Below are 23,551 nucleotides of genomic sequence, written 5' to 3' on the forward strand. Positions count from 1 at the left end.
CCATCTAAAAGGGATTTACTGTTTTATTTTGTGCAGGGCGAAGGTTCCAGATGTGAATATAGCTTCATTGACACTGCAGCTTTTTTTATATATATAATATATATACATATATTTTTTATTTTTTTTTATTTTTTTGTGGGTGTGTGTTATTAGTTCTGTCAGTTAGTGACAAGGATGTTACTCTAGGTGATTATACAAGAAGGTGAGCTCGTTCCGTAATCTCAGAAAGCAGCATTTCCAGCTCCTGATGTTGATGTTGAACAAGCAGAGAAGCACAGCAAGCTTTGTTTTGTTCAGATGCTTGCCTGGCAAACTTCTTATCCTATATATGATCCAGCAGGGTTTGTGCAAACTTAGACAGATCCTGTATATTTTTGAAACAAGGGGAAGTAGTGAAGTGCTCTAGCAACTCTGTTCTGACCTTTCTTCTCAATCTATTTATTTAATTTCTTCGTACAACTAAATTTTGTAGGTCATGCAATATTTTGTTCCTGATGTTTTTTATCCAGCACAGGCTGTCCTGCCTTCTTATCTTGCTACCTGAATTCCAGTCCATTTTTGAGGCCCTCCTCTGGCTGGTTTGTTTTCTCAGCAGTGTTCCTTTCCAATCTGTATTTCCAGCCCTAGTGTATAAAAAGGAATTGAGTAAACTCTCCTTTCAGTGCTTGCTCATTTGCAAAGGTAATCCACTTTGCCTGAGACATGCTTGCTTTTGCTTAGCATATGATTAAATTTGACTCCAATATCTTGCCTGAGATCAATTGCTCAGTGTAGCTTTTTTTAAATTTTTTTTTATTTTTTATTTGTATTATTATTGTTCCTTTCTTCCCCTAACCGTCTTGGGGATTTTTGTTGTTGATTTTCCTCTGGCTTCATATCACTCATGCACTACCAAAGTAAACGTGACATTCAAGTAGGATAAGGTTATCAGTTTCAGGTTGTACTGTACTGGACACATGCTACTTTATTCTCCTCCTGTCAGCAAATTAAGCAATCTGTACTCATGCAAGACAATACAATAAACTAAAGAGAAGAATGGTGTGCCTTTTTGTGTTTGTGTTAATAAAAACCTTTTCATTGGTGATGCAGTGGTTAGATTTTTATTATTTTTTTTTTGTAAGGAGAATCTGTTTCAATTTAGTGTTGAATACTGCTGAGCTGATACGTGTTCTTGCACAGCCTTCTCGCAGCTCTCACTAGCAGTTCTGTACTGGTCATGACTCTAAGACCATAAACTCTATGTTTGGCCAGTCTTTTGAATGTGTGAATATTAGTTATTTTCAACAAGAATGTTTAATCTCAATTTTGATTAGTACAAATGCCTCACAAATATTGATGTACAATACTTTTAAATCTTTATTTAATTAAATTTGTTCTACTCAGTAAATGAAACCTACTTTATTTCACTGGATGTATTGTCTGTAAATCCATGCTGTCTGGCATTAATTTAATAACTGTTTTTGCTTATATATCAATTGAATCCCCTGAAAATACTTTCTTGGTCTGGATGTCAAATTACAAATGGCCTTGAAGTTACATGGGCTTTTTTTTTTTTTTTTTTTTTTTTTTTAATGCCTTTGGAATTAAAGGTCTTATCTTTCCTGCATTGGTATCTTTTTATCTCTTTCCCCAAAGTATTTATGCTATGATTCACTGAGTGTGAAGTGGTACCTCACCTTACTGTCATGGGAATTGTTCCAGTAGCAGTACGGAAACTTGTGAGAATGCAGTAGTAAATATTAACAAAAGCATTTTATTTCTTGATAGAATACATGACAAGTTTCCTCTTTTCAGCTGTCACTTCTTCAGGCAGGTACTATACTGTTCTAGGCAGTATTGTATAAGTAGACAAAGAAGCAAGGCTTGCAGGAAGAAGTAATTTAATTTGGTTTTGCTCTTCTTTTCCAGTTAAATTGGTGGATATTGAGCATATCTGCTGCCTTTTAAAAACGTACTCTCACAAATGTGTTCAAAAGATCATTTCTTATTTTTCAGTAGTGTTGGATTATCTGATACAAGAAACTTCTTCTAATGACAAGTCTATCTTCTTGTACAATGCAGACATTCTTTCTTCTCTCTATAGCTCATCCATAGCTTTAGCAACACTTTAATAACAAGCAAGCTCTGAGTTAGATCTGGATCTGACCAAATCTTATTTATAACATTCTGAGACTGAATCTCTTCAAATTCAAATGTTAGATACAAAGTTCTCTACTTGCCCCTCTGGTACCCCTATTTATGTTGTTCAGTGTCATTCAACAGTTACTGTATGCAAGATTTTTAAACATCCTGGTTTTGTTTCCAAAACAAACTGAGAACGTTTTGCAAATGTAGTCTTTGGGCTCATAATTTTATACTATGTTTATAAATGTGATTTTGCAGACTTGTTTTGTTAACACAGATATGACTATACTGTATTTGTGGCGGCTGTTAGAACAACCAGCCCCTGCTTCATCATGTTCTAGGAACTTCTGGATTCTGAAAAATACGGACATTGCTTGTGTTTTCTGGCTTGGGGTAGGCTTCTACAGGATAAACTTGGGTCTGAGCAGCCTTTACTCAGAGCTGGAACCTGAAGGCCAGACTCTGGTTTCCATGGACCCTAAATCTTTGACCTTGCTCAACCATTTTGTCCTCAGACTTAACACTGAAGGTGTCGGGCTTATGATTTAACTTCATCAGACATCTAATTTAACTTGCTCAGACTGATGGTTGGGTAAACGTATGTAGAGAAGCAGACCCTTTTACTTGGCTTCCAAAATTGATTTCTTCAATAGTATGGGAAATACAGATCAGTTACAAAGGGGAAAACATCCTGAGTTCCTACCTCTCTATTCTTTCTCACAGTGGACCCCAGCAGGGGTCCACATTTATTTAGGGAGGTTGTCTTTGCGGTGTTAGGATTTATTTTGTGCTGGTGGGGATGGCTCTGTAATTTTTTATTTTTAATCCACTTCTGAATTTCTGTCACGTGACCCCCTAAACAGTCCCAGGATGTGACCTAAAATTCTGAACAGTGGATTGTGCTGCCACAGTAGTTCTTTTCCTCGCTTTGGCTGTGTCTTTCTTTTCCACTAGCTGCCAGAAAGTCTAATTGCTCATTTGCAAGCTCACTTAAGTGAAGTAACTTCAAAAATTACTTGGGATCAAGGAGTATCTTAGTGTCCTGGTTTCAGCTAGGACAAAGTTGACTTTTTTTTTTTTCTTTATAGTGTCTGGTATGATTATATGTTTTGGCTTTAGGATAAAAAGCATATTGATTACATGCTGATGATTTTGTTGTTGCTGAGCAGTGCTGTACAGAGCCAAGGATGTTTCAGTTGCTCAGCTTCTCACATTGCTCTCCTAGTGAGGGGGGCTGGGAGGGCACAGGGAGCTGGGATGGGACAGAAGTGGGACAGCTGATCTAAATTGTCCGAAATGGGTATTCCATGCTACAGGACATGATGCAAAACAAAAACAAAAGCCTTGAAAAATGGGGGAGAGTTGGCTGCTCTATGACTAGTGAGGAATTGGTATGCAGGTATATTTTTTTTAATTATCCCCTGTCCCATTGAGCGGTGAAGCAAATGCATAGCTACCTGCCAAGTTAAACTAAAACACTTTGGAAATTGAAATTATTGTCAAATATTCTTTTTCTGTGCTGGAACAAAGCTCATCTAGATGCAGATATTGCAATTGCAGAAAACAGCAATAGTTAACTTGGAGAGAGATAAAGGGTTCATATCTTTGAATGCTTCTCAGTGTCTTTTTCTTTTGCCAGCATGGCACTTTGTCAGCTCTATTTTCTTCAGTGCTAAAATTCTCAGTGTTAAAGATTTTGCCTTCTGATATAGCTTAAGGAAATCTTTGAAGTAAGGTGCATTAGCATATAAGCTCTGGCTCTCTTTGGTTACACATGGGTCAGGATAATAAATGTTTGTTCAGGTGCCCTGTTCTAGCAATGGAGTGTTTTCTGTCTTGTCACACTGCATTAACTATTGTGCCATATTTTTGTTAAAATACTTGTCAAATTTTTCAGACCTGGGCTTATATTTTTTTGGTTTCTGATCCCCTAAGTTATAAATCTTGCAAGTTATTTTGATGTTGCCTGCTTTGAGTCAGAATGAAAGAGTTCCTTGTGTGTATATGAATGTCTGCCTCCTTTGGGGGACTCCTCTCTGACTGTCAGATAAACTGGAAACAGATCAATCATCTGTCACTTATGGTGTCAGATGTAGTGAGCTTTTATCTCTTAGAGATTCAGTTTAAAATGCTTGTTCCTGCTACATGACAAGCATCTGTGTTTGGGAGCTGGTGTCTACAGTCATGCTTTTTTAGGGTAGCCTGTATATTGAGGTAGATAATTGAAAATATTTAGCCTGGATTTAAGGAAAATGATTTTTATAGTAATGGTGGTGAAGCACTAGAGCAGGTTGCCCAGAGGGTGGTGGATGCCACATCACTGGAGACGCTCAAGGTCAGGCTGGATGGGACTCTGAGTACATGATGGAGCTGTGGGTGCTTCTGTTCCTTGTCTTGGGAAGCTAGAGTAAATATCTTTAAAGGTCCCTTCCAACTGAAACGATTCTATGACTTAATGTTGCTTGTACTTGGGCAGTGATTCTGAAAATCTCTAAATATTGCTAATTTACTACATGTTGGTGAGTTGTGCAGTTGCTCTGCATGTTATAAACTTGTTATGAAGAAAAAAACTGGGGATTAATTATACATATGTAAGCCATTCTCCAGGACTCTGTCTATGAAAAAAAAATATAGATACATAGAGATATGTATTTTTGAAAAACAGAACACATTTAGAAAAGGTGGAATGTATGGTAACTTTTTTTTTTTTTTTTTTTTTTTTGTAAACAGGGAATGATTCTGTATGCAAACAGAATATTTAAAAGTACATTTTGTTATGTACTTCTTCTTCTGGGGACAGATTATGTTGTTTTCCTATACTGATTTCTTTTCCTGTGGCTTAAGATGGAGTTTACTTTGGCTTTTGAATGAAATTCAGCTGTCTACAAAAATAACCCAAGAATAGTCCACAAAAGGAGTTGCTCTATCGGATATGTCCACATATCAGAGAGATTCTAACGTTTGCTTTTCCTGGTTCTGCTGCATTTAAGCTCTCATTTGCAACATTGAATTAATGTAGGAGTTTGAAATCAATTATGAAAGAAGTGGATGACAGATTGCTTTGGCTGTAAAGCTGCATACTTATATTTTTGGCAGTAGGAAAAAAGGGCTGATTAGGAGAATCTATTTCCTGTATGTTTAAATATAAACCAGATACTCAGTCATGAAAAAAAGTCATTCACTATTTTCCAAAGACTCCCACCCCCTCCCCCCCCCCCCCAGTGTGAAATGGTAGTTTGAATGAAAAATTGATCAAGAAAAGGCAATTGTACTAATTCTTTTCTTCCTTTGTGGATTCAGATTGTTTCTGGCTTTAAACAGACAATTCCCAAATGTCTGTGCTAGTGGTTTTAAAGTTTCATAGCAAAAGTGAGAATATAATTACTATAAGCGAGTATCAGAAAGATTTTAGTTCAAGCAGTGTTTTCTGACACTCCCATTTTCACATCATTTTTTAGGAGTGAAAGTCTGATCTATTATAGTAGATGACGTGAATCCCTACCTGTTGATGATTCTACTTTCTTATGGCCTTCTCTTTGAATATTTATGTTGCCATTCATGTTTGGATATGAGGTCAGATTTTCTCCAAGTTTAGCATCTGAAGATTTCTATTTGGTCCTCTTCTTCTCTTAGCAGGTTCAGAACTGCTGCTGGTTTTTTGTTCTGTTTTATTTTTATTCCTGAGCTGCTTGAGTGGCATGGCTCTGAACAGCAATAGGATCTTAGGAAGTCAGGGTGATTGATTGATTCCGGGTAATAACTGAATATGCAGTTACAGTCACATTCAGCAACTTCTGTTGTGCCATTGAATTAAATAATGGGGTTTTGTATGACATGATAGGGAAAGTGTAATATGCACAGGCCTGGTTATCTAGAGAATCTCTGCTTTCTAAGAAGGTTTCATGAAGCAGAAGCAACTTTATGTTCCTGGTGGTTCTACAGCCCAGCTGGCATCCAGGAACAGAAGAAATGGAAGAGCTGAAGGTGCTGTGCTTGATGAATGTGTGCAGGGCTACTGTTTTCATCCCAACGCATGCTTCTGCAATGCTTTTCAGAGTGGGTCCTGCCTTCCCTTCTCTCTAGAAATAACTAATGCTCTGTGCTACTGGTAACAGTTCCAGGAATTTATAGAGCTTCTGCTGAATGAAGAAGACTTGAAGCATCTTCAGTCCTGGCCCTTGAGTCCTGTGTGAATCCTTTCTTGAGACAGATGTAGCCCTCTTCCACCTAGGAGGAGTTATAATGGAGTGTCTTGTATCTAAGAATAATATATGAGGGGAACATTGAATGGCAGCATCCCACAGAAGTCACAGGAACAGCAAATGAAGGACCTATCTTGTCCATTCTAACCTACTTACCTGGCTTCCTGTGGTTTAACATAAAGTATGGAGGATAGAAGCTTTTTTTCATTACATTGGTGTTTGCTGTATGAATTGTGACTTGAGGATGCAAACTTTAAGGCAAACAATGATACATGGTTGAGTTTGGAACTGCTCATATTACAGTTATGTGGCTGCTGAACCTTCTTCAAATGCAGGCTTGATGTTTCCTTTTAAAGAATTTTTCAGGGCTCTGTACGCATCATATCTTACTCAGCTTACTGTCTTGGCTCTTAGAAAGGGCTTTGAGCACAATGCCAGGGCCCCCAAGGCACAACTTATGCCTCCTGTGGGTGGGCTGGGTGAATCTGATGCTTATTGCCTACACACAGACCCTATGAGCGCCCCTGGATGGGGCTCAGCACCTCTCATGGATGACTGTGTCTGGAATAATGTGCTCAGAACATTTATTTCATTGGTTTGAAATCAAGGTGAAGGCTGCAGCTGGAGTGGTTTTCAGGGTGGGGCAAGCTGTTTGCCTGTGTGGGTGGTACTTCTGCACTGCAACGTTAGCATCCCCAAGTGCAGAAACCTCTGACCATCATGACGTGGTACAGTCTTTTGAGGGAAGTGTGTCCTACTTAAATGTGAACAGACTTCTTGTTCAGGGACTGTATGGGCAGATAATGCAACTTGATCAGTTTTTTGTTGCCTACATAGTCATGGGTACTTCAGGGCACATGGATGAAATGAGTGTGCCATGCTTCAGACTCTCATGTATTTTTCACTTTAATCACAATTAAAGGATTCACCAGCATCTGAAGGAGACACTTAATGCACAGTATGGCTGGTGTTTTTAGTGTTGACAGTCTGAATAATAGATGTTTCTATTCTGGAGACTAAGTTTTACAATATAAGGGGTATAAAGCTAAATGGAATAAAAAGACAGCATATTTTTTCATCAATGAACACAGAGTTAAAATCAACTGCTTATAAACTCCACTCATGGATTGGGTCAATGAAGATACAAATTCAAGCATTTAATATAATAATAAAACATTCTGCTTCTTTATTTTTAAAGGAACAAAACACCCTAGAGATTATGTACAGTCAATAAACACTTGAAAGAGCCTCCTAATATAGAGGCTTTGTATTCTGTTGAACTTCAGGTGGGAAGATGAAAAGCCTCAGATAGACAGGAGACGGAGTAAACAAGCTGCTCTAGCTAAAACCGAATTGGTAGGGCAGAACTGAAAAGACATTGTTGAGGTAATATTTTTTTTTTTCTATGTAGCTAGTTAACAAAAAAAATTACAGTTTTGTTCATGTCCACCACCTGCCAGTGCTGTAGTTCTGTTCTGTAAGATTTTTTTATATTTCTCTATATTGATGCAATTGATGTATACAAGGAGGAAAACCCAGAAAATAAAGGTCATTGTTATAAAAGGAAAAGGTAAGTGTAAATATAAGGCTGGAACATAAGTGAATCTTTCCATTACAAGAAAAAGCCAGTTTGGACTCAGCAATTTGCTTTAGACCATCAAATTGACTTATTACATGAAGGCTATGAGAAATATTAACCAACAGCTTGGTTGAATTATTATTGTTTATCATGTTGACTCATCTATCTCAGTGATACACCACATCAAATCAATGACAGAAAGTGGCCTGATTCCTTTGACATGATTGCTTTATGATGCAGTACACTGCCTGGATAGCTTGATGTTTCCGCTAATGGGAAAGAGAAGAAGGAGTAGAGGAGCAAAGAGGAATAGAAGAATGAGCTTACCATGAATTTTACCTCTCCTTGAAAGGCTCTCCTGTCCTTTACTAACTAGTCACCTTTCTGCACTGCATGATAGGACTGACCATCTCCTTGGCCTGTTCCTTGATCCTGATTACACTTGCACTTGTGGCAGCATTTATTCCTGCTGCAAGATCACTTCAGGCAGAGTAGCTGTGCTGCTCCTGCTGTGGAGCACTGGCTGCCAAGCCTGTGAAGCAGGAGTGCCTTCCTCTGGGTTTAACAGGAATGCAAAGCTCTGGATGGTTTCCAGAAAGTGTGATCTCACTCTCAGTGACAAGGTTTATCTGTTTATTTGAATCAGTTTGTATAGGTTTCCTTTTTGTAACTATTTTTGATGAGAAAGACTTGAAATTTCACATTCACTGCCAGATTTGTTCAGATTCCATGATGAAGGTAATCTGTAGGTTTTGATAGTGGTGGAAATTTATGGAAACAAAAAAATGATGCAGTTGTATACGTCAGTCGATTCAATCAAGTCCATCTTGTGAAAAATTATCACCAAGTTAGCTAAACAGTTTAATTTTTTTATGAAAGCTTTATGATTATGTGAATGTCTTGTGGTGTTTTTTTTGTTTGTTTGGTTTTTTTTGTTTGGTTGGTTTTTTGTTTGTTTTTAGGCATTTCACTTTTACAGTGCTTTATTTCATAGAATCACCAAGGTTGGAAAAGACCTAAAAGATCATCCAGTCCAACTGTTCACCTATTACCAATAGCTCCCACTAAACCATGTCCCTCAACACAACATCCAGTCGTTCCTTGAACACCCCCAGGGTTGGTGACTCACTGTGCAGTCCATTCCAGTGCCTGACCACCCTTTCTGAGAAGTAATACTTTCTAATGTCCAGCTTGAATCTCCCCTGCTGTATCTTGAAACCATTCCCTCTGGTCCTATCACTAATGACATGAGAGAAGAGGCCAACACCCAGCTCACTACAACCTCCCTTCAGGAAGTTATAGAGAGCAATGAGGTCTTCCCTGAGCCTCCTCCTCTCCAGGCTGAACATTCTGAGCTCAAGCTTATTTGGTTGCTCTGTCAATAAGAGCAGCACTGCCTGCTCTAAAAATGTACATCTGAAAATTTGGGTCTATTTGTATCTGAAAATTTGGATCTCTACCTTCTAAAAATTCGTTTCTGAATTGAAAATTTGAACAGCTGAATATCACAGTATTATATTGGTTGTACGTGGATAAGATACTTTCTTGGGGAGGCAGAGAGGTTTTGATTTGGTAGAGGCCCTGAGAGGGAACTTGCATACAATTATTTTCTCTTCCCTTGAAATTAATCCTTGCCTCAGATATTGAAAGACAATTTTGCATTATGCAGGCTCTGTAGGACAGAGTGCAAACCTTTTATTTCCATAGCAGAACAGTTTCTCAGCCTGTTCATGCTGGAACATCAAATGAAGAACATGCTCGTGCCAGCTGGGATGGGAGGCATCTGCTGCTGCTTGGGGTTGTGTTTCAGTTGACAGGTGGAAGTCAGGATGGCAGGGAGAAAGTCTTTGATGCAGTATTTAACATGTGCCCTTTTCCTAAAGGGGGAAGATCAAACAACAGGAAGCAGCTTCCTTGATTCTAAAATGAAACCTGGCTTCTCAGCTTGCATTCTGTGCAAAAATGTGCCTCTCTTTTTTTTGGAGTGGTAACAAACTGATGATTTCCCTGCTGTCCATTGCAGTCCATGTTGATTTTGCTTCTCTATGAGAGCATCACATAGGAAATGGAATTGGGTACAAGCCAGCTCCTGGTCTCCGAGGTACACCTGTACTTTCACAGAGGGGAGAGAGTGAAAGCCTCCTATCCCTCCTGTGTAGTTTATGCCTTGTCTTTGTTTCATGCTAGAAAAGTAAATCCTGGAGTTGGGAAACCTGGCCACAGACCAGAGTCTCTTGCATATTTCTTTTATTGTCCCTGTGAGCGATGTGCTTCGAGACCTTGGCAGCTCCCATTATGCATGTAAACCAGATCACACCAGGTGGCCCAAGAACTGCAGTGTTTTCTTGAACAAACCAGTCAGAGAGAGCAGAAAAGTGGCTTACTCCTTGCACCAGATTTGAGCTGTGACTTTCGTTGTCTCAGTAAACATCAGAAAAAAAGTCTGTTTAAATGGTTCCCTATTTAACTGGGTGGCTGGTAAAACATCAGCCTTGGAAGGAGTTGTGATTGCTCACATTCAAGCCTCATCTAAGTTATTGAGAAGGTAGGTATTGAAAAATAAGGATTTGGGGGTTGGGACTAGATGCATTCCATGGTTCTCTCACTTCTACTACTCTGGTATCGTTCACTTCATCTGAAATGTAGATGTTTTCTGTTGTCTTTTGGCATATTCTCTATACTGTAGATCTAAAGAGTAATTTAGTGATAAAAAGAGACAAGAGATAATACAAAGTATGTAGACTAAAATCAAACATTACATGTGGAACCATACTTTTTGTGGTATTTCTTGTGACTCAGAAAACTGAAAGTGATGGAGAATATAGGAATCATATTGTGTTTGTGTGGATGTGGATGACCTAAGATTTGCAGTTGCTTGGTGTTGTGAATGTAGGCTTCTGTTCAAGCTTGGTTATAGCAGCACAGTCTTTCTGTTTTAAAGGCAGGCATATCATATTTTGGTTTGGAGTTCTGTAATGCAGCATGTATATATAATATTTTCAGAACAAAATAAGGTTCTGCACTTTCATTTTTTTAATAAAAGCTATGTTAATTAGCCTGAACCATCTTGTTGAAATGTATTCAAGGTCAGCACTGCATGCTGAGTTGCTGGTGTAACTGTATTACTTTTCCTGTTAAGGCTTGCTTGATTTTAATGGAGAGAGTGCAGCCACCTGGCAGTGACACACTGCATACTGGTTACTTCTGCTTCTGAATGTCAGGGAATCATACAGCAGCTGCTGGCAAGCAATCACTTGGCATGTTATAGTGTTCATGCTCTTGCTAGTAGCTTGATCACAAAATCTTTGTCATTCAGGACAATGTAAGTAGGCATATCATGGAAACTGAAATGAATCAAACCACAAAAGTAATTATTAAATTGTTTGCCTATGCGACTAATGTAATGCTTGTAATTATGCAGAATGTAGTATTGGTTATGTATGTTTGTAATAAGCTAATGTAAAATGAAAAAGAATCTCTGTGTTTTAATGTTATACCACATGTTTGATCTATTTCCATAGACATGGGAAATCATACTGCATGGGGTGTGTTCCCCTCTTGCACGAAGGACAGAGCAAATAAGTTGTTCCTCTTTCACTTATGTAAATAGTAGACGGGAAAAGACTGGAAATATTTTTATGCCTGTAAGCTAGACTTCAACTAAGACAAGTGCTGTTATGTGTCATCTCTTAATTTATGTGGGTAACAAACTCAAGGGTGAGATGACCCAGATCTGATTGCGATCTTGTACCAGAGTAAAGCAGATGGACAGCAGCAGCTCTGTGTGCAGCCACTGAACTGGTGTCAGCCTGAGATCGGGATCGGAAACATTTACATATTTGAGATAAGAAGGTGAAACCTTATATTTCGTGTTTCTTGTTTTGAAAGAACTGTGAAGGAAACCATATCTTAGCTGGGTTTCTACCTCTCATTTTCCTACCATCTTTCTTGTACTGTGAATTATGAAAAAAAGCAAGTTGGAACATTAGAGTATAAGTTATCTGATAATTCAGAAAATGAACTTTATCTGAACAGTACCTCTGCTACTGAAGGCATACAGCTAGGTCTCTAGTAAGTATATGGTAGAGCATCTTTGGTCTTTCGACAAAGAAAGAGATATTAAGAAGTGAGCTCTGTCAGCATCTGGAATCAGCACTTCTTGTTTCCTCTGTGTTTGGGGCAGACAAATGTACTAATTTGGTGATGAATTTTTAGCACTCTTGAACTGTGGGGAAATAAATGTGAAGTTTGCATGTCCTTATTATTTAAGGTTAAATTAAAAAAAGAAAAAGAAAAGAAAAGAAAAAGAAGAGAGGGATTTGCAATATCATAGGTTTTGTTTTGAGACTCTGGATGTGTTATGAACATTTGGCTCATGGAAATCTTTGTGTAGAAAATTATATCCTAAACAAAACAAGGGTCTTAGCCTTCGCACAGTTGCTGTCGGTGTCCACAACCTAAAGTCATGAAGTATGAGATTTTCTTATGAAACCGAAGGTACTGTCCGAATGCAGATGAAGATTCAAACAAATTAGTTAGCTAAAGTAAATAATAAAATACAGCTGGGATGTGTAAGGCAAGATTGCAGTGCAAAAGCATATTAGAATTATGCAGCCTTTTAAAGGAAAGTAACATAATGCAGGGGCATGACAACAGGAAAGTAGACCCGTGTGAGTGGCTGTCCTCTGAGTTCCTTTCATACCTGCTCATACCTATGGGGCAGAGATCTTCTATCTGAAAACAAAGCTTGGACAAAGTGCAAATCCTTCATTTCCTGAAATCTCCTTGTTTAGGCTAACAAACATGCAGGTCAGTGTGGAGGTTATGGAACTGAAACTGAACACCATCTCCTTTTTCTTGGTCAATGACGTGTAATTTGAGTCTTCTGCTTGTGTATCCTGCTTGGAGAACTGTCACTGTAAACAAAGACTGGGCACTGGTTCCTGGAGATACTGAGTGTAAAATGCTTTTGCTGCTTATGTTCAGCTCAGAGCTATGCTGTTGAGGGAGACTTAATGTGTTATTTAAGGTGTGGTTAGAGGCAACTTGTGCTGTCACTATGTAGCTAACTTGAAGGAAAAATAATTGAAGGAATGAAATTTGAGGTCTGCAAATGTTTAGTATCTTATAACACCTCTTCTTGGGCTGGCAATAAGTGAATCTCTTTAGAAAATCAAGTCAGCAAAGAGTCTTCAGTGAAAGATAACAGTAAAGTTTTACATAAGACTGGCCCAAAATACAGATTAAGGAGCAATATGTATAATTGCTGGTGATACTTAGTGATGTTGTCAGATGTGTATGAGATTAAATTTGTATTTCCTGCCTTGCCTGGGAGATGCAGCATACAAATATGTATGCTGTTTTGTCTTGAATATCTTCACTGTGTCTCTGCAGGTTTTTAGCTAAGGAAAAACGAGTGGATAGAAACTGGTGCTAATAGTGTTTTGTTTAGCTACATTTCAGGATGCTAATTAATAATTAGGCTTTACTGATTATTCTCTAGGATGTAATTAGATCTATATTTTAAGCAAACATTTTTACTTGTTTTTACTAATGTGTTTGTTAGATGGGAATTGAGTGCATCTGGGCCCAATCATGTACCTCTTCCCCAAGTGCATAATTCAATTGATTGGGTTGTTTAGTAACAAGAAATAGGATGTTAGCGGGATCTTAATTATTTAATCTACCCACAACATAGTCATTATGAGTAATATGTAGAGGTAGATCAAAGCTTACATCTGCGTTTGAACAGAAATGCTGGAAAAGGAAAGAGGTGCTTCTTGTTAGTGACTCAATATGTGATATTGTGCAATTCCTGCTGAAGAATTGCTGCTTGGCATAAGTCATGTGTAAAAGACATGCCAACAACAACAAAAAATAGCTGTCAGTTTTCTCGTATGATTAAATTACAATGCTTATGTTAAAAGTTTACTGTAATTAACATATCCTTCCATTCTATTATAGGTTACATCCATTTTAGTAAGACTACAAGACAAAGATTTGTTGAAAATTGAGATCTTCAGGTAAGCACAACTAATTTTCTAACAAACATGGACTTTAGAAAGAAAAATATTGCCAGCATTAACTGAACACAAAGGGTAGTAGATACTGTTTGTGATCTACACTTTGGAAAGCTGAAGAAATGTCACTTGAGATGCAGGCTGTAGTAAACAGGCTACTTGAAAAAGATACAGATATACGCTTTTTGATGGTTTTACTATTTTGGATGCTTGGTACCTAGCATGTCTTTTGAGGAAGGAATGGTCAAGAATTGTCTTTGAATAGAAAAATGTGAGTGAGCTGAGAAGGTGGCTCGTGAGCAGCTCTCTGATACCAGGTTTTAGCAGAATGACTGGTGCAGATTGCTTGTTGTAGTCTCTCTCTTATGTTTTGGGGAGCATTGGTACACTTGAACTTCATGTTCAGGTACCGTTCTTAGTCCCTTAGGGATTACTGCTAAGTAATAGCAAGTCCAGTACCTGAAGTTGTCCTTGTTTGACTGATCTCTCCCCTGGGATAAACAAGCAGTAGCTCTGCAGAGTGAAAAATCAGCAGCTCTTTGTTTATGCAATCTGTTAAAATGCCTGTTTTGTGCATAAGAATTTGGGCATTTTCAAGACGACTGTTGAAAGATTAAATGATTTTTTCATTATGGTAACAGTCCCAATTTGCTGGAGATGGCTGTGTAAAGGCATATACTCACAGCTGACATAAAACATAAGTCTTTTTACTTTCTCGCATAATGAGGTAGGGATTGTGCATATTTTTACTAATAATACAGACTAGTACAATGCAAGTGAGCAGTTTGTGTATTTCTGAGTAAGAGAAAAACCCACTAGTACGAATAGCCATTTGCAAAACATATGAAGTTAGTGTTTAATTTTAAAACTTTCAATGCAGCATTCCAAGGGAATTAAAACTTTCTGAGCTGCTTGATCTGCAGAACCTTTGCCATCCTTTCTGCTTATACTGTTTATAAACATATTTCTCATCTTAAAGCTTGTAAACACAATGCAGAAAGTTGTTGAAGTTGGATAATTAAGTCTTTTCATACATAGATAACTCTTCTTGACCCTATAATATTCTGTTACCTTGCTGAAGTATCATAAAGAGCCTGAAATAGAAAAATTGTGTTGATACTCCTTTGGGCTTGCATTCTTGGAACATATCCTAGAGCAATTTCATGACTTAATTTACATTTGGTGTTGGGGAATTTATAAGGCTCTGGTGCTTTGTTACTTGTGCCTAGGTTTTGAAAGGAAAAGAATGAATGTCTGTTAAGTTTGAAATAAAATTGAAGCCTTTTCTTATAAAAATGGATGTATTACTATTGAGGTGCCAGTAAGTTCGTGGAGGTATTAAGAACAGTAGAAGCTATCTGCTATCATTCAAAGCTTACAAGCAATAGGAATTGAGGGCAATTTTTTTCAATTTTAATCTGCACTTTAATAGAATAAAAGAATAGAATAGTTGTAGAAAATTTTTAAGACCGCTGAAAGTAATCCATTACTTGTCTGTTTTTTCCTTAATCTTTGTCTTGTCTTGGCTGTGGAAAATTACATATATATATATATTTTGTTAGATATTCAAGTAGGTTTTAAACTGATTTTTAGAAATAGTACCTTTTACAAAAGACTTTTAAATGCAGCTCATTTTAAATCCTTTTAAGGTTAATGATTTATTTACGCTGTGTTGTTGTAAGATAACAAATGCTGATCCTACTTCTTCATTATTCTTCTTTGTTTTTTGTCTGCTTGAAGAAAAGAATACATAAATAGTAATACTGATTTAATTTCATGAGCATGTGCATTGCATCTGATTGTACATCTTTGTAGGTGTAAATGCCTTTACTGCTTCACAGTGAGGGCCTTCTGAAGGTCGTTGAGTTATTGTGTTTAAAATACTTCTCCAGAACGAGTAGTTTTCTTTGACATCTTGCATTATACGTTAAGCCATTTCAGTCATTATAGAAAGAAAATACAATAGTAAGTTGAATGTAGGAAAAACTGTGTGTGGGTCCATACTTGTTTTGCGTAGTTCTTTGTAACATTGCTTACTTTCAGATTTTTTTTTTTTAATTTTTATTTATTTATTTATTTATTTATTTTGCATTAGGCTTGCAGTTGATATGGTAGTTTTGAAAAGGTATACGCTCTACTATAAAATTGTCTTCAAAATGCTGTAGAAGATTGTCCAGTCTTTGACAATAGCATTATAACAATTTATTGTTTACAACTGAAATCAAGCTGACATTTTAAAGACATTTTGAACTCCTTTCTGTTGCAGAGGTTGAAGTAACTCTAATGTGCTGTGTGGCTGCTGTCTGTCATTGCTTTGCAAATATAGGAACTGTTGTACTTCAAAGGCTGTATATAAATATTTCACTTTATACCTGCACGAAGTCTTGTTTCTTTTTTCCTGTCATTTATTGTCAACTTTCACAGTAATAATAGGTCTGGTCTTTCCATGCATTGTACATCTGAAAAAACCATTTTAGCTATTTTTTTTTTTTTTTTCCCCTTTGAGAAGGTTTTAAGCTTAATCACAGTATTCCACAGGTATTTCTTTCATGGAGAGAATAAATTATATAATAACTATTAATGATCATGTTAAACCTAATAACTTCAACAGCTGGAATGATTTTCTGCTATTATTTCACATGGAACCAATACAGCTGAGATAAGGTATGCCTGGTTCATTTTATTCCTTATGAGTCATCAGCAGAACCGAATATCCACTCCCAGCCCAGCAAGCAGCCAGTATTGTGGAATCACCTTGGCAATGCTCAGAAAAATGTTGCTCCACAGCCTGGGCTTGAAACCACCCTGATTCTTGAGCTGACTTTTAGTGGGTCCTCAGAGAGTTGTCTTAAAGGAGAAAAAGCACCTGAATTCTATTTGTTTTGGGTAGGAAAGACTGGGGAGGTTATGGAGGAAGGAGGAGAAGGTCACTGCCTTGTGGATGAGCTTTGTAAACTGGTGTCACAGGCAGGGGTGTGTGTGTGTGTGGAGGTGGGAAGTGGTATTCCAAGAGAAATGGGGGGTGAGAAAAGGACTGTAGGGGAAGAACTGGGAGAGGGGAGGAGGGCAGTACCTTTGGCAACCTGCCAGTGCCACTCAGATGTTGTATAAAAATGCTTCTTGTTTACTGGGAGAATTCTTCTGGTCTGCTGAGAATAAATGAGTGAATGTTGCTTGAGTGCCAGACCCCATGAAACATCTCAGTCACGTTGGCTCGGAAGGATCATATTCTCCACAGTTCCCTCCAGCTCAGGATTCTTTTAGAGACTCCTTCAATCCTTTTGGCAGATTCAATTTGCATTGCGCTCTGGGGAGTTAATTAATTTCCTATTGGCCCAGACTACAAACCCCTGTACTAAGTGTTGGTGTGTTGTGTTGCATATCGGTGTTGATAAATCTTATTTTGGCATGTTTGATGTACGGCATGTTTGATGTGTAGGAAGTTATATCCAAGTGGTGTGTGCTTGCTGAATAAGTGGCACTCGAATGTGAAAGCTACTTTAGTAACAGAGTGAATAAGCTTGCTCTGTTATAAAATGTTTATAAAAGCATTTTTTATCAGATGTATTGTTTAGTATTGTGGTTTAAAATTAGAGTTATTGAAATTTGAAATCCAGATTTGGGCTGACATCATAACGTGTGACCTTCGGTAGCAAAGAAAACTAAAGACATGAGACAAGGGCATAAATTGCTGAATAGTTTATAAACTTGCCCTGGATGTTCATCTTAAATATTAACACTATTTTATTACAATAATAGTTATTTATGGATACTATGGGTGCCTGAGATAAGGCGTTCAAACTCATCTTACCTTTGTCTCAAATCTTTTGAACTTTCATTTAAATACATAGATCTACTTACATACATAACCTAAGGCTTTTAACAGGTCTGGAAATGTGAGCAAAGCAGTAGGGGTCTGATTTGGCAGCTAGACTTGTCAACTCTGAAATTTGTATGTAGGCAGTTGCAGGAGAAAGTGTTAAATGATCTAAGCATGAATGTATCTGTAAAGTTATCTTCTTTTATTATTAGCAATTTGAATTTTTGTTTGCTGGCAATCCTCATGAAGAAATCTTGAAATCTGGTAGACAGCAATCCTGCAGAGATGGCTGGTGTGGTCTTCAATATAGTTCAATAGAATGTAATGTCTTATGTGATATGTATAACTGACAAGGGCTGTAATCAAACTTCTTCTCAGATGATTCAGTAGTTATCACTCTAAGCCAATTTGCAGCTACACTTATTTTTAGAGTCTCAAGGTATTTTCCTTAATTTTGTTTGCTTGCAGCTGGCATTCTATAATTGACAGTATAAGGTACAAGATTTGATAGTTCAAAATCAGAATGTCTTGCACTTCTTTTAACGTTTACTCAATCTTAAATCTAGAATGCTTACTTCTAAGATGTATTCACTTTGCATGAGGCCTTGTTGGTGTATTTCAGAATATTCAAGATTTGAAGTCGTATGTAGTTGACTTCGTTGTAGTTTAGTAAAACAGGAAGGGAAGTGGGACCACTGCTTTCCACATGGTTCACAGCTACTGTGTTCACATCTTGAACAATACAGCTCTTGCTCTCACTGCCATCCCAGAAAACAAGTTAAAACTTTGCTTGTGGTATTTGTGTCTGTTGTATTTTGGTCTGTGTATATCTATTGTGACTTTAAAAGATTAAATGTGATCAGTCTTGCTGTATTTTTCTAGCATCAGAATATGCTAAAGTGAGCTTGAATGTTTAAAAAAAGAAAAGTGGGGTCAAAATATGATCTTGCATTAGTAGAAATACATGCATTTTGTGCCAAGTGCCATTGCATAATGTTACAAGCCAAAGAGACTTGTGGTTTGTTATATTGACCCCAGTCCCTCTGAATGAAATCTCAGAATGGGGTAAAGGTGTCTGTCAAGTAAGGGCATGCTTTAATTTACTAAAAGGCAGATGAACAAGAGAAGAAGAAGAAAAAGGAAGGGAAGAAAAGGAAGCTAAAGGAAGTCACCACTGCAGATCCCATGATGTCCTGAGGGTTCATCCTCTGTCTCTTTCTAGGGCGGTTGAGTATGTGATGGGCTGAGCACTGCTGGCTGTGGGGTTGGCAGTGCCTTTATGCCTTATAATGGTCCCCCCCAACTGGGTCAGGAGCTGTTGCCAGGCAGAGGGTGCCTGGCATTGCATGCTGTGCATGTGTTGCACTGTCTGTGGTGGTTAGGGAGGGACCAGGGTCCACTGTAAGCAAATTGGCTGACTCTTTGCTGCTTCTTTGCTCTTGTGCGCAACATTTGTTTGTTCTGCAACTTTCACGAGAGTGTTACTGTATGTTGTGGTGGTTGTTCTGATTCCTTCACAGGATTAGATTTTTTTTCACTAGTCACCAGTTAGCTGTGAGCCTGTCTCTTAACCAATGGGAAAGAGAGCAGGAATTAACAATGTTATAGTTCCATATATTGTTGCAGAGTCTGAGCCAGAAAGAAACCTGTCACTTAATTCCCACACAGGTTTGGCAAATGTTTTCAGGACACCATCAGAAAATCTTTTCTAGTGATATTATCAGGGAAGAAAGTGTAGCTTATCAGAATGGGGCAACATATAGTTGTTGAGACAGCCAGATAACTAGCAAACTTATCTGCTTTCCACCATAAACCTTTTTTCTATTTAATATACTCCAAAGAAAAGAAAACATAATGTTTGAGGAAACCTTGTGCTGTGTGGGTTGAGGAGAGGCATGCAAGCAAGTTGCAGCAAGATGTGCAAAATTGCCGTGGCTCAGAAGTAGCACCACACAGAAGGATGGCCTAAATTTAGTGATCAGACAAACTGAGGCCTGGGTTGTGCATCTTCTAACTGCGTGTTTTAATTCCCTACTTAAGAACAATATATCACCCCTATCCCCATGCCCCTACTCCCACAAAATAATAATAATAATTTTAAAAAATCACTTTTTGTCTCCTTTGTCAATGGGAGAGTTCCTGTGCAGCTTAAGCATGTGATTTTGCAATAGATTTAAATACTTTTATAGGTGAAAATGAGGTTATTTGACAGTGAGCTGACTGTAGCTTTTGTATTTTGCTTTATTGGGTAGTTCCAGTGGTAAACTTAATTTACTGAAGGAAAGCTACATAATAACTTAGTTGCCTGTTCTGAATGATATTCTTTTAAAGAACTCCACTCATTGCTTGTTTTTATTTTAATGTAAGGTGCATGGTGCAACTTGTATATGCATATTGTCTGAAGGATTTGAATGGCCTGCCTGTCTGCTTCATTTTAATAGATTCCAGCCTTTTTCCATGACATCATTATTATAACAGCCTTCCTAGCAAATATGAACAGCTGCTGTGTATTTTTTTCTGTTTTATATTAAAGCAGTAACAGCTTTTCCATTCTCTACCAATGACAGCAATAGGCTTGTCTGATGTAGAACAAAATGAAAAAAGTCGAAGTAAGGATCTGTGATGCTGTTAACAGGCCAGTAATGTAACAGGTCCCCATGTATGAATTGTTTCATAATGCAATAAGGGGTTACTTATGCTGCTGCCATACTGGTCAAAGGTTGGTCACATTTCCTTCTGCCTCTCCTCTGACCCAAACTGTGCATCATTAAAGTTGATAAAAACAGTGTTGTACTCAGCTTCCTGGCCCAGAAGGCAATTTGTGTGAAGTATGTTAATGTAGGCTTTTTTTTCCCTAGTATCTTTCTTATGCAGACTGCTTGTGAAGGTTTTAAAATTCTTGTCAATTCTTATAGTTCAGGTCAAGGAGACTTACTTCACTGGTTTTTTGTGCATCTGGAACGTGCTTCTCTTTCTGCTTCTGCCTAAATAGAACTCCTCAGGTTGGAAAAGACCTTACAGATCATAGAGTCCAACTACAACCTGACCAAATTACCTTAATAACAGCCTGCACACCACATCCAAACAGTTTTTAAACACATCCAGGGATGGTGACTCAACCACCTCCATGGGGAGCCTATTCCAGTGCTTAACCACCCTTTCTGTGAAAGAAGTGATATCCAACCTAAATTTGCCTTGGTGAAACTTGATGCCTTTCTTGGCCACCTGGGCACGCTGCTGGCTCATATTCAGCTGACTGTCCGTCAGTATACCATAGTTCCTTTCCATCAGGCAGCTGTCCAGTCACTCCTCCCCAATCTTGTAGGGTTGCTTTGTGACCAAAATGAAGGACATAACACTTGGCCCTATTGAAATTCATACAGTTTGCCCTGGCCCATTGATCCAGTCTATCCAGGTCCCTCTGTTGTGCCCTTCTTCCCTCTGGCAGATCAATACTCTCTCCCACTCTGGTGTCATCTGCAAACTTGCTGATAGTGTACTCAATCCCCTCAACAAGGTCATTAATGAAGATGTTAAATAGAAGCACCCCCAGTACTTCTCTCTGGGGTACACTGCTCATGACCAGCTGCCAACTGGATTTAATTTAATTCTATTGACTACAGTGGAGTTCAGTTATGCCATAGAGGCCATTTTATAGAGAGGCTGTAGTACTCAATAAAACTAGGTGCTTGTTACTATTTTTGTTATGCCTAATTTCCTATTGCTCCTAAATAAAGGTGTCAGAGCATGTAGACACTCCTATTGTTATATTGCATTTTGTCTGGGATGCCTAGACTGGAGTCTTGGTATCTTGTTGGTGATGTGCACAAACTGAATTTGGGTCACAGTGTTCCAGTAAGCAATATCTGCATTTGATGTGACAAAAACAGCAAGTATATCCCAAACATCCCCTAGATGTGTCTCTAGATAGAGATCTGCAGCACTACACAGGGCAGCAAGATGCTTGTTGATCAACTAGCTCACATCTCACCTAGATCTTCTGCCTGGAGTAAGGAGACAACACTGGCAATTGCTGTTCAGTGCCCAGTGGCCTGACTGGGGCATGACCTGGCTCACAGACCTGCCAAGCCTTGTAGAGTAACATGGCTATGGAAAGACAGTCAGTCAATACTGTTATCTTAGCTGTCTTTTGCAGTGCTTTCTTTGTGTGGAAGAAAATCCAGCAGCTTAGTGCCTGTTTTGTCTCTGTGATGCAGAGAGATTGCTTGTACACCAGGTAGGTGGTTGTGAGCCAGCTGAAGATACTAAGAGAAAATCAATGCTAACCTTGCAACGTGAAGTTAGATAAGGACTATATTGTTCCTGTCTGTGGTATTCATCAAATGATGCTCATTTTGTGGCTGCATATAGAGAAATAATTTCATAAAAGAAATAGCTAATGTCTTCTGGGGATTATCAGTTACAGTACAGTTCTTGTTTATCTAGGAGGAACCTTACAAAAGAGTGCCTGACTTTTTTACAAACATGTCCTAAAGCAGATTCAAAAGCTAATATTCAATATAGCAATACATATGGAAATTACCTTCTGATTTGGTAATCACAGAAAGCCTAATTCAGCAAGTGAAATATGAGGTGGCCATCTACCAAAAAGAAGAATGTTCTTTTGAACATTTGATGCTCTGTTGTATCCACTGACTAATATTTGGTGTCCATTACTATGGCTTTCATGCCAAACAATACTTTGGGTAAGAGGATGCTTTAAAAACATTCCTATTTGTGGTCAGGCCACATCGGCTGGGATGGTATGATTAAAACAAATCCAGTTTCATTCCAAATGTAAGTGACTTATGAAGGCTCTTTTTCTCATTATGTTCTTTTTAAAATTGGAAGAACTGGAAAAAAATAAAAATATAAATAAATCTGATGTCTAGTAGAAAAAAGTCTGTTGATTTTCACAGTTTTTAAACAGATAATTAGAAAGCAAATGAAGAAACACCATGTTATACAGAACATATTTTCTGATAATAGTTCTTATTATTCTTCTGTGAGGAAGTATCTCTTGTCATTGTCATTAGACTAAACTTAATGAATATGCAGAAATTTGCAGTCACTTACCTGTACTAAGTGCAGAAATGAATTTCTTCCCTTTCTTCAACCCCATATTACTTGTGAAAGTTTTGCTTTCTGGCCTTGCACTTATGGTCAGTTTAGCTTGTATGTGGTGTACCACAAGCTTTTGAACTATTTCTTATCAGTAAATAGACTTCTTTACAGAACTGCTTTTTCATCCCCCTCTCAAACAGTTTCAGAGAGCAATTGTTATTTGCATAAATATAGATTTTAATAGATTTTGAATACATGTTAGAAGTAAATATTAGCCAGCTTACAGGAATTTTTCTTTAAAAAGTAATTTATGTAGATACTCTTTGTTTTTAAAAATGCAAATCTTCAGGCATCTTCCAGTGATTATTCATTTTACCTTGGAAAAGCATTATGCAATAGTTATAACTATAAAATGTAATTCACTGTCTTTTTTTCCAATTGAGATTTTTCTTAGGGGGGTTAAATTGAAATGGCTTTGCTAATGAAAGCATGTTTGAGTGAGAGGAGGTGGCAGTGAGTTGTTTTGGATTCGGCGTATTCTATAAATAAATGCTACTAAATTGCATGCTAAATATTGTTTTTCCCATGTTACAGTACAGGTGTCTTTCAGTTAGATTTGTGCTAAAGCTAATGATGGTTATGAAAAGAAAAAATATATTTTAGTTAGCCAAATGTACATTTTCAGTTATTTATGCACATCCTATTTACATTCCCTGAGCTCAAAGCACGTCAATCAACTTTT

General features: G+C 37.8%; 1 protein-coding gene across 6 annotated transcripts in view; it reads left to right on the forward strand.

The window, feature by feature from the left end:
• The window catches only part of BMPR1B (bone morphogenetic protein receptor type 1B), a 231,485-nt gene that overhangs the window by 75,988 nt on the left and 131,946 nt on the right, over positions 1 to 23,551 (forward strand). For all 6 annotated transcript variants that reach the window (XM_085547072.1, XM_085547073.1, XM_085547071.1 and 3 more), the window contains one exon: positions 13,870 to 13,928. Coding sequence is in view for 2 of the 6 variants with exons in the window: in XM_085547075.1 (XP_085403201.1) it covers positions 13,870 to 13,928 (59 nt within the window). In the remaining 4 variants the exon portion in view is untranslated. The remainder of the gene's footprint in view (positions 1 to 13,869; positions 13,929 to 23,551) is intronic.

The sequence above is a fragment of the Coturnix japonica genome, chromosome 4, assembly GCF_054131305.1.
Source record: "Coturnix japonica strain WE chromosome 4, WE-NBRP24, whole genome shotgun sequence".
In the NCBI taxonomy this organism is placed as follows: domain Eukaryota; kingdom Metazoa; phylum Chordata; class Aves; order Galliformes; family Phasianidae; genus Coturnix; species Coturnix japonica.